At 37.0% G+C, this 19,550-nt stretch overlaps 1 protein-coding gene across 8 annotated transcripts in view; it reads right to left on the reverse strand.

Annotated features, from left to right (window-relative positions):
- The window catches only part of INPP4B (inositol polyphosphate-4-phosphatase type II B), a gene marked incomplete at both ends in the record, with an annotated part of 387,908 nt that overhangs the window by 104,465 nt on the left and 263,893 nt on the right, over window positions 1-19,550 (reverse strand). For 6 of the 8 annotated variants that reach the window (XM_080697036.1, XM_080697033.1, XM_080697032.1 and 3 more), the window contains 2 exons: window positions 1,844-2,003; window positions 19,323-19,526. In XM_080697036.1, the coding sequence (XP_080553162.1) occupies window positions 1,844-2,003; window positions 19,323-19,526 (364 nt within the window). The remainder of the gene's footprint in view (window positions 1-1,843; window positions 2,004-19,322; window positions 19,527-19,550) is intronic. The other 2 variants (XM_080697038.1, XM_080697037.1) reach the window with 1 other exon arrangement.

The raw sequence follows: 19,550 nt of genomic DNA on the forward strand, positions 1-19,550 counted from the left end.
TAGGCTAACTCACTCTCTCTTGCTCTCTCTCTCTCTCTCTCCCTCCCTCCCTCCCTCCCTCCCTCTCTAGACTCTTGATGGTTTCCTTTGCTGCATAGAACCTTTTTAATTCCATCCATTTATTGATTCTTATCTTAATTTTCTGAGCTTCCTCTTCCTAATAGAGGAAGTTTCTACCAGTACCTATATGTTGGAGTGTTGGTTCTATGCCTACTTCTAGCATTTTAATTACGGAGCCTGCATAGATATTCATGAACAGGTAAATGGAGCCCAAACCTGTAGTATATACACACAGTAGAATATTAAACATAAAGAAGAGCAAAATCATGTCATTTTTAGGAAAATGGACGGAACTCAAGAATACTATACCAAGCAAGATTAGCCAATCTCAAAACACTAAATAATGGTTATGTGGAATTCAGAAAAGGGGGTAAAATCAGATAGACGAGCAGAGACCCCAGTGGGGTGATAGAGGAGTTTTAGGGAAGAGAGGAGGAGAGACTGAAATATAAAGAGTATAAAAGTTGAAATAATAGCATATACATATACACATACATACATACATAGAAAAGACTACCAACTCTAACTCCAACCTCAAGGACATATACAAGGAAGAGGAGGAAGGAGGGAGAAGGATGGGGCCTGGAAGGTAGTGTTATTATTTTATTTTTTTTTTTTGCAGTACTGGGGTTGGAACTCAGGGGCATTTGACCATTGAGCTATACCCCCAGCCCTATTTGTTATTCTTTATTTTTAAACAGAGTCTCACTGAGTTGTAAAGGGCCTCACTAAGTAACTGAGGCTGTCCATGAACCATGATCCTCCTGTCTCAGCCTCCCAAATGCTGGGATTACAAGCGTGCGCCACCTCGCCAAGCTGGTAGTGTTTTTAGAGTTGCGTACAGGTGTGTTTCTATCATTCCATACCCCAGTTTGCTATATAATTACAATGTACCAAATAAAAGTGTAAAAAAAGAATGGATTTCAGAAGAAGAAAGTAGGGAAATACTATCTATTCTCTATAAACACAAGATTACTAGCAGAAACACTAAATCTACTCTAATAGCACTTTCTACTACCATAAAGAAATTCAACACTGGTATTCAACATAGTAGTAGCCAAAATAACAGCAACAACACATTTGTGAGTATACAACCAGAGTTAACATTTTATCACATTTCCTAGCCAACCTACTAACCTGACATATATTTGAAAGTCTCAGTATCCCTTTCTCTTTCTCTTTATCTTTTTCTCTCTCTTTCTCCTTCTCAACACACACACACACACACACACACACACACACACACACACGCACGCACTCACATATGTATACATCTATGAAAATCTAGTGTTAGGATATGTATTCAAAATAATGCACAAAGCTTTCAGAATCAAATCTTCTTAATACATTGGTGATAATTATTCACGCAAAAATATTCCTTGAAATACTGCATTATGCTCAGGACTTGTGAGTGGTACTGTGTCCTGATATACAGTGTTTCTAAGAGTTAAGAGCCATGCTTTTGTGTTTTTCTAATGAAATCTGGGGAAAAAAAAGCACAACAGTAATTAAACTGTGTCAGACCCTTTAAAAGAAAATCATGCTCCCCTTTCAAGAAGGGTTTTATGTAGCAAAAGAGAAAAAATAAGCCTTGCAAGCAGGTCTGAAAACTCGAGTGAGATGCAATTTGATAAGCAGCCTTCCATCATCTACGCCAGAGCGTGGAAAAGCCGTCATCAATGTTTTCATCAAAGACCCTACTGACTCCTCTTTTTCTATCTCATTTTATCATGACTTTTTCATTTTGTTTACTCCGTCAATTGGGGAAAAAATGATCCCTTACCCCTTGGGTGCGATGTGATGGAGTCCTCAAGCGAAGGTGCCTTCTCTCCATCTTCCTTGCTTCCTCCGCAGCCATCGCCACTGCTGTCCTTCTCAATCAGTCGATCCACCATAGCAATAATGCAGTTCAGGCTCTTCCCCACGTTGGCCCACACCCTATCCTGGAAAGAGCATCAGTATCACTACATGTCTTAATTGCAAACATAAAATGAAGCAAAATTGAATGCGTCCAGTTTAGAAAACCAGGGGGAAGAGCAGTTAGAATGTAATTTGAGCGACTAATTGAGATATTTCATCCATTTGTCCAGATGATGATATCCCCAAGAAATTTATTTTCTCTTAATAAAAGCAAAATTATCACTACTATTATCACTACTATGTTTATTCCATTGCCATTAAATTATCACTACTTTGTTCAGTCTATTATTTTTGCTTTACATAGAGAAATAACTATATGACATTAATTCATAATTGGCTCGAATTATGTCATTTTAAGCTGAAAATGTTTGTTTTCTTTAGCAATAGTAGGAAAGTTAAAACATAGCAGTATTTTTAAAGAATGACTGACACTTGCATTAGAAATCTTTTTGAGTCACCCTACGCATAACATAAATTGGCCATTTTAACCATTACTAAACAGTTCGATAGCTTTAAGTACATTCTTATTTTTGTGTAACTATCACTGTCATCTAATTCTAGAATGTTTTAAATGCTCAAATAAAAAAATCTGCATACTTTATACATGAGTTCCTCACCTTCCCACAGTCCCTGACATAAGTATCAATACACATTTCTTCTCTCTCTGAATTTGACTTCTTAGGAATCCAGAAAGTGCGGTCTTCAGACTGTCTCTAATGGAATGGCCTAAAGAATCCATATGAAGAACCCTATTGTCTATTAAGTCATCAGAACTGGAGGAAAGGCGCTGGATTGAATTTTGATGAGTTTCCAGGTACTTCTGACCACACTAAGTGTTAAAATCTTTTATGGTTTGGTTATAGAATATTTACCAAAAAAGCTCATTATTGTCCATGTAAAATGTTCACAAGCGAAATAATTGACTAAACGCAATAATCTCATCATAGGTGTATCCATTAATTAATAATCAGAATGGACTTACTGGATGGTAATGGTAGACACTGTAGAGTATAGCTGGTGGAGGTAGGTAGGTTACTGGGAATGCATCCTGGGGGGCTATCTCTGTCCCTGGTTCCTTCCTCTGGATCACTGTGATTTGCAGATGCCACAACAAATTTCCTCTGCTACACCCTACTACTGTGTTTCTGCTTGGAGCCAGCCAACAATAGACTGAACTTCAAGCCGGGCGTGGTGGCTCATGCTTGTAATCCCAGCATTTGGGAGGCTGAGACCGGAGGATCGCGGTTCGCGGATAGCCTCAGGTACTTAGTGCGGCCCTCTGCAACTCAGTGAAACCCGGTTTCAAAATAAAGAATAAAAAATAGGGCAGGGGGTGTAGCTCGGAGGTCAAATGCCCCTGGGTTCCATCCCCAGACCCACAAAAAACAAAACAACAACAACAACAACAACAAAAATAGACTGAACTTCAGAAACTGAGAGCCAAATAAATCTTTCCCCCTCTAGGTTGCTCTTGTGAGGTATTTACCTTTATGTCATTTTGGATGATTTATGGCCTAGAAAGCAGCTCATGGAACTAAGAGGTTTCTTTGTCAGTGATCTTTCCAGTTCTGATTAGTAACAATTTTTAGAGTAATGCATTAAACTAAATTTTTTATTCTTAAAATCACATAAATTTTTAAATAAAAGCTTGTGAATATAATTATCTTGATAGAAGCCTGTCATCCCTGGCTTCATTTCATGCTCCTCTTCTCACATGATTTAGCTAAAGACATTAATTTCTCATGCATCTCTCTTTCTAGAACCAAATAAATTCATGGTACTTTCCCTGTATTTCCACAGAGCAATCATTCACTGAACTCCTTCTCTGTTGTAGGATTATTTGGGGCACCTAGGGTATCGCTTTGTATAAAGATAATACCCAATTACAGCACCTCCTTAGATGTTTGCTATTTCCCCCAAATGTAAAATTTTAACTTAAGTTAATTTTTTAAGTTTATTAAAACTGAATTTTGGGGGGAATATATCTTGTAAGAGAGAAATATAGTTGAATTTAGATGATCTGGTGGTTGTCTCATAAAGACTAATGACTCGAGTTGAATGACTCAACTGCATTAAAACAAATGTAGGTGTGCACAGAGGCACATGGTTCACCTGAGGAAGGAGAAGGATTTTGTAGGAAAGCAGCACAGCCGAAGTTAGAAAAGATAATTTTGAGGTCTTTATGTTACATTCTACCATGAGGCCCTGGGGAACCAGTGTCGTCTCATCTTCAGTTTGAAATGATAATTCTCACTCTGCCATCCTCACCATGATACAGTAGGTGCCAAATGCTGTCCTGTGATTTCTATGCGAATGCTTGGGGGAAATTACTACAATTCAACGCAGTCATATCCAGCCTTGCTGGCTTTCTTAAATGAGTCAAGCTTCTTCCCTTCACCCTGTAATCTTGGGTGGGAAGTGTGCTATTAATCAAAAAGAATCACAACAATCATTTTCCTAAAGGCAGACTTTTCCTCCAAAGAATTAAAAGCACTTCCTTCTTCCTTCCAAGATCTAATCACATCCTATTCCTATTGTCTGATAAAATGAGGTGATGGCATCCCCAAACCATGAACCAAGAAGGTTCAGGATGCTCGCCTAGGCAGGAGGAAATGCTGGGAAGGAAACTGAACTTATAGGGCCTCACTAATACTGGGCTTTGGTGAAGAGTTTACATTCCAATCACAGGAACAAACCTAATGACATTTATTTAAACATGCTTGTGTCATCACTAACTGCATCTTTAAGAAGATTGAAATGAAAATGAAAACAATTTCCTGGCTAATCCTAGGAACAAACTTTGCTATAGAGGAAAAAATATGGTTGAGGGGGACAGATTCTTTTTTAAGTTTTCAGGTTAGCTTTGTATGAGAGATAAATGTTTAACTTTCTTACTGTTGCCCATGGTGAAAGGAACTTCATATTTTGATCAAAGATCAAAAGCAACAATTCATGCTACCTTTTTTATATAAAGGAATATCAGGGATGGATCCACTGCCCTTAATTACATCTCTGAAGAGCTTGAACATAAAGGTGTTAAAAGATAATTTGAGATTCACAACCATATGCTATTCTTCCTTATAGATATCACAGCCATTCCCCTCAAAGAAAAAATAACCTTTGTAGCCAGGAGAGAGATTGCTATTGGCCTGGAGAACATAGTACGCATGTTCCTTGATCAAGGTGATCAACCACACAGAACAAGTTGCATGGTAGGAGGCAAACGTGTAGTCACTGATATTTGGAGGACACAGGATCTGGCAGGATATTTTCTGGCAGTGAGAAATAAGCAGCCTCTCATGTGATAATAACATGCACTTTGTGAATAATCTCATGTTTTCTTGAAAGTATTCTTAACAGCAGAACCTTAGCAGGCTCATTTTATTCTCGTCTTTGAAGAGTAGATGTAGAGAGACCTGTGAGCCTTGCTAGCCATTTCTTCATTTATAGCCCCTACAGAGTCATTGATTTGTGTCTGTCTCTAATATTAGACCATATGCTATTTGAGAGTTCTGTTCTTACTAAAGAGCACAGGGCCTTGTTCTCAATAACTTTTGTTTGAAGAAAGGAAGAGGAAGACAGATAAGGGAAGAGAAAGCAAGGAAAGGAGGAAGAGGGGTTGACTCCAAATCAGAGAAAGATACCAACTACTGTAACTTTCAAAATCCACCAAATAAGGTTAATATTACTGACTTTATTTTCAGAGAGTTGAGGAGACTTCAAGTGAGAGATATAGAATGACATTCAACGGTATAATGGACAGAAATGAAAGAAAGGCATGGTGGTGGACACTTATAATCCCAGTATTTGGAAGGCTGAGATAGGAGGATAATGGCTCGAGCCCTGTCTCAGCTAGTGAGGCCCTTTCAACTCAGTGAGACCCTGTTTCAAAATAAAAAAATAAAAAGTAGGGCCAGGGGAATAGCTCAGAAGTAGAATGCCTCTGGGTTCCATACCCAGTGCCGCAAAAAATAAAAAATAATAAATAAATAAATAAATAAAATAAAAAAGGGCAGAAATGAACTAAAAATTAATTTATTTTCACTCCCAAAACTAGATATTCTACTGAGTTCCCATGGAATTCGGGTACCCAGTACCATCACATAGACACAGGAAAGTTGAAGGAGGAGACCAGAGAGTTGTATATTATTTTATAGGCATAAGACTAGGTTTTATTTATCTGAGACTTGAAAGGAGTCTAATAGCAGAACTCGGACTAAAAAAAGGACTCTACAAAAAGGATTGGCTTTTAAGTCTGCGATCCAGAGTGGCATGTGAGCAGGGATGCTCACATGCCACTTTGGTGAAAGGGTCCATCTACTTGGGTCAAAGAATCTAAGTAGACTGCATTGATATAGGTGAAGGTCAAGATCAAGGCTAAAAATCCATTCGTGTGGCTGGGATATAAAGCAGAACAGGGGTTACAAGAGGAAAAGATAATTCAATTACTAAGAAACTGAAGTATAAGGTAGTTATAATGTGGGTTTGGAATGTCCCACAAAAGGCTCATGTATTGAAAACATGTCTCCAATGCAACAGGTTTCAGAAGTCACTGAATCCAGGCTCTGATTTCATCAATGGATAAATCTACTGAAGGAGTAACAATTTGCATGTATTTACTGGGCGGCAACTTAGGTGGGTGTGGTATGGATAGAGGATGGAGATCTCTGGGAAGGCATTAAGGTGGCCTTGAGGACTATATCAAGGACTATATCTCTCCCTGGTCACTCTTTTTTCTGGCTGCCATGAAATGAGCTGCCTTATGTCTTCCTTGCCACAGGCTGTGCCTCTATGCCATCTGCCATGGAGTAGGCTGACTATGGACTATACCTCTGAAACCATGAGCCCAAATTAACCTATGTTGTTCATGCAGACATTTTGGTCACAGTGATGGCAAATCTGACAAAAATAGTAATTACCTTGAAAGTAGGACATGAAAGATGGACAGACAAGATTCTAGAAGGGGAACCTTGAATATTTAAGTCCTCTTTGAAATGAGCCACTTTCCATTACAACTTTGGAAAATATGCCTGGTCCTTTAGGACTCTAACCAACAAACATACCTTCTAATTCTGATAATTAGTACTCATTACTCTAGTTCCAAGGGGAAGTTATGTTTTCTCAGGGTGGTGTGGTTGGGGCCTGCTCCCCTCTTCACTCACTAGAATTACACAACTGGTGTCAGGCTGCTCCATGATGAAGACAGGATGATTAGTGGTAAGACAAGGAAAGCACAGGAATGTGGCCACACTGCAAGTGCCTCTAGCCCTCCATTCTCTGCTGAGACTAGGGAAATATGAGCAGACTGCAAATCCTGTCTAGCTCTCCTGCCCCAGACGAGGGCTAAAAACAGATTGGTGTGCCTTTCCCCAGAACTAGCAGCCATCCTCCTGCTATATGAAAGAAGTAATGGAAAACTGGTGGGTTGCTGTCTAACCTTTATTCAATGGAGCCTTAACTTTAATTGATGTCCTTAACCCTAATGGCGCATTCCTTCATCCCCTTGCAGATGAAGTGGCTGTAAACCTTTTTTAGTCAGCAAGGGCACAAAGTGAGTAGAAAACTAGCAGTGATATTTATTTCACTCTAAGTCAGGTGTGATCTAGGCCCTTATTTATTTCTGGGTTGGAATGTGAGTGTACATAAAGGTTAGGCCAAATGGCATAGTTGCAAATATTTGATAGAGGTGACAGGGAGCAGACAGGGGGAACTTGCAGCTAGCAGAGGGATCCAGGAGGGCAAGGGGTATGGTGATTAATTAGCATGCCACAAGTTCACGAACTAGGGAGCATCGAGACAAGTTTTGAGTGCTCTGGATCAGCACTTAGCTTAAAAAACTTTCAGCAATGCTTTTTTCTGATCTACTTTTCTAAGGCCAACTTTTGAGGAGCAATAATAACCAAATCTGATAAGAAGATCCAAAAGAAATATAACTATATCTCCATGAATCATTTCCCACTTGTCATTAACAATTTCTGCGGGCTTTGATTAGAAAGTCAGTGAATTAACAAGGCCAATCGTATCTTTATAAAGAAGTTTCAGTTTATTCTTGAGCTGAACAAGAGCAATTTGCTGTATACTGGCCAAGTTCCTTAACACTAGAAACCTTTATTTCTTCAATTGTTTGATAGCTATTCTCCCCTAATCCCAACTTTATCAAGCCTGTTATATAAAAGAAATTGCTATGTAACTACTATAAAAATCAGTATGGAGGTTCCTCAAAAGACTAGGAATAGACCAACCATTTAACCCAACTATAATATTTCTCGTATTTTCCCAAATTATTACAGGGATACATATACACACATGCATATAGCAGTGAAATTTATAATAGCCAATTATGGAACCAACACTAGCCCATCAGAAGATAAGAAAATATGTGATATATATACATTGAGTTTTACTCAGCCATAAAAAAGAACAAATCATATCATTTGTAGGAAAATGGATAGAACTGGACAATATTATACTAAGTGAAATCAACCAGCCTCAGAAGGGTCTTATGTTTTCTCTCATATGTAGAAGATAGAGAGAAAATAGGGGAAAAAAGGAATTTTCTGATGATAGGGAGTAAGACCAGTAGATATGTTGAGTGAGATCAGGGAAGGAAAAATAAAAAAAGGGAAAAGAGTTTTGAGGAAGGTAACAGACGCAATATTCTCATATGTGAAGGTATCACTAACAAACTTATTAATATGTAGGAGGAGGGAGAAGCGGGGGCAGGATGGGCTAGGAGGTAACACCAACAATAGATACTGTGTGCATATATGAAGGTATCACTTTGATTTTCACTATGATGTATAATCACATTGTATTGGTACACTGTGATTATATAAAAAAGAAGTTGTGTGCAAGATATTCTATGATACAACCAGTATAACCTATATAACACTATATAAATAATTTAACCTATATAACCCAACCTATATAACACTCAAATGCATAATTGCACACACATGTCCACTAAACAGACTGAGACTTGAGACATCCATTGGAACTAAATGAGATTTGCTTCCCGTTGAAATTGCTGCTTTAACTTAACTACTCATATAGAAATCCTTAACCTTCACTTCTCAATAAGCACTTTTGGTTAAAAACTCATTTCTGGTCTCATTCTTCAGTCCTTAGTCACACAAATGGACTCAGATAGCCACTGTTTCTCCAGTAGTTTTCTCCCTGGATCTCCTTGGTTTGCATCTTGCCCAGACCTACATTATTAGGCACCAGACAGGTCCTGCACAAGTGTCAAATTCATCTGCATTATATTATCTCTTCTGACCTAAAGCAAACGTAACACTCCAACTATTACATTCTGCTCTAAGCCTGGAGACACCTGAATAGTTGGGGGGATCTAGATAACTCTTATTTCTTCTTAATCTCCAAAATGAACACTTCATCCAGATGGAGGAGCCTCCTTGCTGTTCTAATAACATGCTGTTAAATTAGCTCAACATGTATTTACTAGGCATCCATTGGACACTCAGTGCTAAACATCAAAGATATGAAGGAACTTTGGAGCAACTAATGTTTCTATTATGACAGATTCTGAAATTTGATTATACTTAGAAAAAATTCTCCCTTATATTACATCAATCTATATTCTTCCCTTTTTAAGTATTACCATCTCCAGAAATAATTGTTTTTCTCTCTTCTTGTGTGTCTGTCTCTCTGTCTCTGTCTCTCTCTTTCTATTGTCTAGCTATATAGTATTCTTTTGATCTGTAGTAGACAGTGAGTTCTATGAGGAACATGATTTATTTATTCTTCCTTTTATTCTCTGGTCCTACTACTCTCTCACTGGATAATGAATGAAAGAAAAAATAAACAAGTGAAGGTAAAGGGAAGTAAGGGAGGGACGGATTGTTTCTCCATCCTTTATGACTGTGACACAGCCTCTCTGATTAGATTTTATTAAAATTTTGTTGGTGCATTGTAACTATACATCTTAATGAAGTTCAAGGTGATACCGGCATCCGTGCACACAGCACTCATTGAGCCCTCCCTCCATTCTCACCCTACTCCCTTCCTCTTCCCTCCTTTCAGTGATCACCATCGTGACTGGCTTTGGTAAGTGTGTATATGTACATCCTGTCCATTGAGGTGTTTCCTATCTCTGAATATTTTTGGTATTTTTAATTTCTATCACATAACCACATGCATGCCTGGAATAAACTTTAATATGTCAGCTTGTTTGATGAGTGCTTCTCAACTCACTTGAATTAGATGATATTGCTCGGGTTCCATAGAAGTGCCTTCAGTATTGCAGCATACAATTTATACTTAATTAACATCTGTTGATTGACTTAATTACATGCTATTTAGTAGTAAAATAAAATTATGATACAACCGTAAGAACTTCTCATTACATGCAATCTCAAATTAAAGTTAGAATCAAGCTCCTACTCTGGAATGGCTGAGTTCACCCTAATAAATGTCTTATTACTAAAGCTTTAATTTCAGTTAAAATACTAAGTAAAACATTTGTTTAATAACAAGTGGAAAAATTTCCGCTGAATGACTAAAGTGTTCGATTTTAAATAGGTAATTGGATGTTATCTACATACTATTATATACTTGTACAACTGTTAAAAATACATGATATTTTCAGTGAATTGTTGCATGTAGTCATTTTCAAGAACTGATTTAAAAAAAATTCATGTAACCCACTGTATTCAGTTAATAGTCTTCCTGTACATAGCTCAGCATTTCCTTTATTTAGTCACTAAACTGGGGGTTTCAAAAATTTCTATGTAAAAACATCATTATTTTCAGCAGAATGTATTAAAGGAATACAGAGGAAGAAAAACATTAATATAATACTATGGCAATATATGAAATTATTACTACAAATTTCACTGACATGTACAAGGAGAATGAAGGGTGGTGGGGTGAGATTCAGAAGGAAATACATCAAGAGCTATGTGCATGTGGGTTTGTATCAGATTTATACTCACTATGATGCATACCTGCAATGTACTATCCAAATATAGTTTAAATGTATGCCATTTATGTTCAAGAAAAAATTCGTTTAAAAAAAGCATAAGTAAAACGACATTTAAAAGACTGAGCACTTGATTTGAATATGATCATATATTTCTAAAGTATATGTAAGTACATATATATTTACATATATACATATATACATATGCAAGTTTGGGTAATCATCAGAATTATTAGCTGGACATGATGGCACACACTTGTAATCCCAGCATTTGGGAGGCTGAGACAGGGGGATCCTGGTTCACAGCAGCCTCAGCTGCTTAATGAGGCCTCCTGCAACTTAGTGAGACCTTTCAAAATAAAGAATAAAATATTGGGCTTGTATCTAGGAGGTAGAATGCCCCAGGGTTCCATCCCCAGTACCACAAAAAGAAATTACATTGAGCCAGGTATTGTAAGAGTAAGAATAATCTTCAAAGAGAGTTGATGGTATTCAACATAAAACCCCAGGGATATCACCATTACATTAGTAGGACTGAAATACTTTCTTCAAAACACAGGTTGAGTTAGAGGATGAGCTATTGATTAGGCAAACCCATCCATTCACCTATTCTTACATTAACCTGCAAGTACATTGAAGGAGGATGTACGAAACGCTGTTAAGTGCCATCAGACAGGGAAGTGAAGGTGAAAGTATCAACTGCAGGTGGGAATCTAGAAATAGGCAGGATTTCATGAATATTCATGCACAGAGAGATCTCATTTGGGGTTTCTTTTCTTCAATAGAACATTTGTGCATTTTAATGGACAGTCATGAACTTTGCTTAATCACCTTTTGTGGACTTTAATATTAGATAAGTATTCCAAGCACATTTCTTCTAGGTGAAATGGACTGGAGAGGTCCAGGAAAGCTTTTCATCCATCAAGCAAACAGACGATGGACCACATTCAGCTGTCATGTAAGGAATATCTAGTCTAATTCTCCCTGTCTCTGCCTATCCTTTCCATGGAGGAGAAAGATCCTCCCCCTCCCCTTCATTATAAGATCCTCAAAACCAGGCAGCCCTAGTATGTATAACATAGGGATGAAAAAGAAAAGGCTAGGATAAGGGAAAAATAGTTTTCTCAAAATTATATTTGCTGGGAAATATCTAAAGAAATGATCTCTGTGATTAGAACCTTTTAAATCTGCATATGTGTAATCTAAGCTTGAATCTTCATTTTTGGAGGCTCCTGAAGGCTTTCGGGTCTCACCTTTGTATCTTGGGTTTCTTAAGTTCTATGTCCATCTTGAATTTCTTTGTTGAAGATATGTTGCTATTACTTGAAATTTTCCATAGAGTTGACTAAGACATTGGAAAATATGCACTGAGAGGGAAATACAATTTTAAGATGCTAGAATAACCATCTTGGAATTGATTGAGACATTCGGAAATCAGAACAAAGGGCAAGGGAGTATAGTGGGGTACTTTTCATTGGTGAGGAGAGAGAAAATTTTTAAAGGAATTTGTTACTTTCAGTGGGGAAAAGGTACTGAAATATAGGTATATTGATTTAATTTTTTGTCTTTCAAAACAAGAAAACAAATAATACAATTTTGGACAAACTTTAAAGTCATTCACTTATTCTCTAAGAATATATTGAACACCTTTCGCATGCAAGTGTCTGCTAACTACAGGAACACACGATGCACGCTGCATTCTTCTTTAGGACACTATGAAGTCCATGAGAACATGGAATAAACAGGCATATAAGTAGCAAATATAATTCACTGTTCACTAGGCTATGTGTTCATGGAGCGCAAGGATCATGCTTTATTATACAAAATAATCTGGAGTTTTATAAAATGATAAGGAGTTGAATATATATATATGTATATATATATCAACCATTATAATATATTCACATATATTCTGTAATAATATATCCATTACAAGTCATTTTGTGCATACACATGCATGTACATGCACACACACATACACACATCTACCTACCTACCCATAACAAAAATTAGAAATAAATGGTGATATTTTAGTGGACATATTTCGTGTTACTCATATTACATATTGGGCAACTAAACTCTGAGTCATTGCTTTGAAAAGGTTTAATCATAAGTTAGTATCAGGTAATCTATAAGAATTAATTACCTCTCGAGAATGAACATGATTTATTTCTTATTATGATTAGGTCAGTGGTTACACATAACATAAATAGAGACAGTCTGAGTGCTGACCTCTTGAATATTAATATACGCAGGCTTTTCTGGATTATGCATGGCCTGAATTTTGTTTCACCAGCTAGAGGTGAGATATATATAACATGAATATGATAGATGACAAGAGAATGTGAGGGTGCACCTCACTACACAGTCTGTAGAGGTACCTGGCCAAGTACACTTTGTTTTCTACAATTACTGTTGTCTATTAATTACCTATTCTTACTAACACCAACCATGGCAATATAAATAGCTCTATCAATACTCCTATAAAACCTAAGTTTTTATATTTATCCTAGACCATTAGAGAAAAGGTGTAGTATAAAATGCTGCAAAGGATGTTGGTAAGATACCTATCAAAAAGTAGCTTATAAAAGTCTTATTTCAAAACGCAATGATTGATTTATTGAATTAAAGAAAAGGCTCAAGCTTATTCAGTGTACATATGAACTTCATTAATAGAATATTTAAAATGAATTTTACTGTGAATTTATGCTATTACACAAATAACATAAAGTTTTAAAATTTATTGAAAATTATTATAGATTGATGTGGATCGGCCTTTGCCCTAATGTGACATAAATGCACAATGATTATAAAAATGGAAATTTTTTCTAGCTTAAGAATGGAAACTAAAATTTGAAATTTGACTTATGTTTGCAACATAAAAGAGAAAATTCATTGAGAAATTGTGATGTCAGAATGTTGCCTGATCTAGAAATATCCATCAATTAAAAATGGGTTTGGAGCCGGGCGTGGTGGTGCACACTTGGAATCCCAGCATTTGGGAGGCTGTGACCAGAGGATCGTGGTTCGCGGACAGCCTCAGCTATTTAGTGAGGCCCTCTGCAACTCAGTGAGACCCAGTTTCAATATAAAGAATAAAAACTAGGGCAGGGTTATAGCTCGGAGGTTGAATGCCCCTGGGTTCCATCCCCAGATGATTAAAAGAAATGGGTTTGGGATGTGATTGAATAATACAAATAGGTTTCAAAGTTCTGCATTTTGCTAGATTGGATCATAATATAAAGAATCTAGTGCTTTTTTTAATTAACAATACTTTTGAATGGAGATAGGCAGATTTATCCCCAAACCCATTAATGTAGTCATGTGGAGATTAAATCAGAGTGTTGTAGAGAATAGTATGATTACTAGAAGCCACAAAAACTGGGTCAACCTAATAGTTTGGTTGGATGACATACTTTCATATTTTGGACAAACTAATTTTGGTATCCCAGCTGCCGGAAGCATCTGTTCCAGAGATGAAGAGAAAAAAGCACAATATGCCATCTTTATGGGCTGAAAGATGACAAATGCCATGCTAATCCATTTTGGGGTGTGGATTGTCATAAGACCCCAAATATTCCTTTGGGGTTTCACTGTTTGCTAACTTTTTAGGAAAATAAGCCTTTGAAGCACTCAATCATTTGATAAGTAAAATTCAGCAAATAGGTATTTTTATAGGAACTCTATTTTAGTTTTAATCTCTAGAGAAAATTATTATCCAAATTCATGTTATCAATTTTGTCAATAATAGGAACTGAAAACAGAATAGCCTGATAACAATTTAGTTAACAGTGATTTTTTTTCCATGATAGCAAAAGAAATGTCATTAGTTATATCAGCAGAATAAGACTCAAGAATAAATTACTAACCTGAACTTTTATTTATCAAATATTCATTATAAAAGTAAAGAATGGGTATTCAAGTTAAATAATTGTTATAGTCACTATCAAAAATTAAACAAACAGTTTTTAAATCAAGATACTATAATCTTTTGTGCAAACCTAAGCCAACTCAAGGGATCAAAGAATATTTTCATATATCATAGAAGCCAAATTACATTAATCTAAAACACTGAATTACTTCTAGAAGCTGACTATATTTTTAATCAGTGCTGAAAATTTTCTAAAAACTAATTAAGAAAGTGAATACACAAAGTTACATTTCCAATTCACTTAATAACACATTCTCTATAGGCATTTTCAATTAGCTATATTTTCTTTTATTTACTAAATTTGTCAGATTTGAAAAAAGCTTTGAAAATAATGTTAAATGGTTATAACTCTGATGACTGCTTTTCTGTCTTTTAAAAAGAGATTTTCATTCCTTGGCAAAGAAATCTTTTTGATATAAAGTGGTTGCTAAGAAAAATCAATAAGATTGTTATGTAACAATCAAACAGTATTGTTTACAAAAAGTAAATTATATTAGTTAGAATTAACTTTGCAAAGTGGGAAAGATTTTCCTTGTAATTGTATAAAGCTTAGACAACCCGTTTATGGGCTTCTTAGAAACACTGGATTCTGGAGTACATTTAGAAATGACAGAAAAGGAGACACAGTAGAAATGGGGAACTTCATCATTATGCTACCCTTTTGTTACCTTTAAAAGAACCTAAAAGAAACTGGGAAGGCACTCCTTCATCAACTGGAAAATGTTTAACCTAGTGTCAAGATTAACAAACTATGCCCAAGAAACAAGGATGAACCAGTGAACAAGCAGGGCAGCACTACAACCTTCACTAAAATCCTTCCTAACATTTTACAACATTGCTAATAAGCTCATGAGCCCATTTCTTTGGTACCTCCTTCAAACTTTCACTGCTCTCCTGTTCTGCTCCATCTTCTTCACTCCAATTCTCCTTTAATGACAGAGTAAAAGAAGCAACATGATCCTCTCATCATCAGCAAAGTCCATCTTCCCACCCTCCCTAAGGACTCAGCAGAGAGCACTTCTGCCTAGGACTCCCAGGACAAGAATCAGTTCTCTTGTTTTTCTTATATGGATCTTGCTCCATCAAACACCTCTGTGCCTCTCAAAGGATATTTGGATATAAATATGTTTAAATTTTAGCAACTTTAAAACAGAACAAGTAAACAGGCAATAATAGTCACACAGAAGGAGACACACAGACAAACCAACTACCAACTAAACAAGTAAACAGTCAATCATAATCATATACAGAGAGACAGACTATAATGGGTTGGATTTATAATGGCTCCTTAGCCACTATGGAAAGCCAGAAGCCATGCTGGAGGTGGCGCTTGGTTGCTGAGGAGGGGGTCTTTGGAGATATGGCATTGGGGATTGTATATGGTCCTCTCCTCCCCTGCTCTTTCATGATTTTGACCTCCATGATGTGAGACTAAACCCTTGCTCTCTTTTCCTTTCTTTCTTTCCTTCCTGCCACAATACCCTGTGCTCTGCAGACCCAGTATGACATGGACTAGACACCCAAAATCTCTAAAACTATGAGCAAATAAATCTTTCTTCTTCTGAGTTGTGGTAGTCAGTCATTTTGGACTATATCAGTGTGAATGTTGACTGAGACACAGACATAGACCAACTTATCCCTCCATGTGCTCCTCTGTCTAAAAGACCACCTCATCCATTTTCCTGAATGCTTAACCTCTGCTTGTATGTATGTATGTATGTATGTATGTATGTATGTATGTATGTATGTATTTTTGCAAGTCTGGAGATGAAACCCAGGGGCATTCAACCTCCAAGCTACACCTCCTGCCCTATTTTATTATTTTTTTTATTTTGAAGCAGGATCTCACTAAGTTACAGAGGGCCTCAGTAAGTAGTTGAGGCTGTCCATGAACCACGATCCTCCTGTCTCAGCCTCCCGAATGCTGGGATTACAAGCATGTGCCACCACGCCCGGCTCTCTGCTTAAAATATTTAGATGCACAGAATTATTTCTGGAAATCTCACCCTGCCTATAGTATTCTTTCTGTGTCCCATGTATATCTCTAAGGCTGTACCTAACAGTCACTTGTCTTTTTAGAGCCCTAGGCTGTGGGGTCATAGAGACTCTGAGTTGTGTAAAACATCCCTTGGGTGCACAGCAGGGACTCAAACAAAACAGAAACACTCACTGGAAGGAATGGCTCTCCCTTAACTCTCTCAACCAAGAACACACCTCCTACTCGTTCCCCTCTGGGCCCATCATAGATGGTTCTGAATTTGAAATTATGAGCTGAAGGCTATATTCTTGTATTCCTCTCCTCATTTTGACTGCAACATTTAGTTGCAGTCAGCTAACATTTTTTGCAGTATTAGGTGCTCCACCACTGAGATACATCTCCCAGCCCTTTTTATTTTGAGACAGGGTTTTGCTAAATTGTTGAGGCTGGCTTCAAACTTATAATTCTCTTGTGTCAGATTCCCAAGTACTAGGATTATAGGCATATGCCATAGCACCTCAACATGTTAACATGTTGGCATCTACCTTTATATTCTGAGCTCCAGAAAGTAAGGATGTGACATTACTTACCCTCTATCTGAAACACCTACTGAGTGAAGGTCTAAAAATTAACTAAAGATTAGGAAACAAGGGAGAAAAGAGGAGGAAGAGGAACAATTTTGAACAAGAAGAGAAAATTGAGATATGGAGGTAGGATTACATAACAGTGTGGGAAATTGAAGAAATACAATTGCATTGGAATATGCAATTCCAAAATCCTTGATTCAATATAAAAATATAATTATTAATAATAATTATCTGTCAATAGGTTAACACTGTGCATTTAATTAAATGAAATATAATTTCTATATCTACCCAAACTCTTTAAAATGCACAACCTATAGTTTATGATATGTATCCAGTCTTCCCACTTATCTCAAAGGGAAGGATAGATCTGATTCTTTTAATAAGATTATAGAATTTACATTTCTTAACAAAAAAAAAACATATAACAACTACACTGAGGCAATATAATTCATTTGCCTGAACCTGTCCAAGTAATAAAGAATCATCACAGGGAAGTCATTTTTCTCATGACCATCTTAAAGACTAGGCAGAACAGGTGCTATTTTCATTTTACAACTGAGAAATTGAACTTCAGAGAGGTCAAGAGGTATGCATGCCTTGCAGCTGTGAATAAATTGAAGAATGGGTTGGTAAAAAGGAGAAATATTAAATTTGCTCTTTTGAAAAGGCTTCGGTGGGAGAAATGCAATCTTAATCAGCAACAACAAACACTTATTCAGCATTTACGTCTTGGAACACAGCCCTGTCTTTTCCTGTGATAGAAACATTATAAAAACAAAGAGCAGGCATTGCCCTACAGCCCCTCTGAGTGCAATTTCTTGAGAGACCTGGCCTCTCAAATAACTTACTCCCCACTCTTAAATTCTAGGCTGGCAGGAAAAGTAACCACTAATTACAAATGTAGCAAAAATTACAAATATAATTATAGTAAAGAGTTGTATGTGTCTGTGTGTGCAAATTTTCATAGAGTTCAGATGGTTTCTGTAAGAATAATTCACATTTACACCTAATAGCACAGCACTCTCCCTGACACATTTTCTTTTGTATTCTCCCTGCTCCATTTCCTCCTATGAGAGTTGTTCTTTAATTCTGCTTCATTTTGCTTATTTGCCTTTATTGGAGATACTTTGTTTTCAGATACTTATATGGGGCCTTTAAATTTTAAAGCACCTGTAGTCATATCTTCTATTTAATCACAGAATCCCGAATAAGACCAATTTAAGAGATGTTGATGTCCACTGCCATTTACATGTACCTACTGAACAAAAATGTATGCCCAAAAGTAAAAGCCTGAGTCGAGCATGGTGGCACATGCTAGTAATCCACCATTTGGAAAGCTGAGACAGGAGGTTCTTGGTTTGATGACAGTCTCAGTTACTTATTGAGGCCCTTTGCAACTAAGTGAGACCCTGTTTCAAAATAAAGAATGAAAAATAGGGCTGGGAGTACAGCTTAGAGGTTGAATGCCCCTGGGTTCCATCCCATTACCATTAAAAAAAAGTAAAAGCTTGGGTTGCAACAGTGAAAATACTTGTTCTAAGTAGTGGTGATATGGGTGATTTGTGCCTCTTTTGCTGATAAGCAATTTTAATATTTTATATAGCTTCATAATGCAAAAGGAAATGGAGTATGGTCATGTAATTATGACATCTTTGCTTTGTTGACATATTCTTAGTTATATGCATGGTTTATTTGATAACAAATGCATTTTATATCAAATAACTTCGATCAGGAATACAACTTTCAAACATATCTTTCCCCTAAGGGAAAGTGTGACCTATTTGTCTACAATCTGCATTATGACTGCTTTCCAATATTTTGGATGAAAAGCAGAGCTTCCTTATCACGCTTGCTTTCTTTCCCAGGGCTGAACAGTGAGCGGCAGATGATGTGCAAAACACTTACCCACTCCTCCTCATCGTAGTCTGAATGGTGTGGAATGGAGTCCTGCCTTCTCATGGGTGGGGGCTGATCCTGCAGAGAGCTCTCCTCTGCGCCACTCTTAGGAGAGGGTGGTTTCTTAAGGATGCCTCCTGGCCTTGCGGTGTAGAGTGCTAAAAGAGCACTCCTGACCAGCTGATCCTTGAAGGCATGTACAAAAAGCTCTGTCTGGAAAGAAATTGACAAGGATTA

The sequence above is a fragment of the Muscardinus avellanarius genome, assembly GCF_963383645.1.
Source record: "Muscardinus avellanarius genome assembly, chromosome: 6".
Classification (NCBI taxonomy): Eukaryota; Metazoa; Chordata; class Mammalia; order Rodentia; family Gliridae; genus Muscardinus; species Muscardinus avellanarius.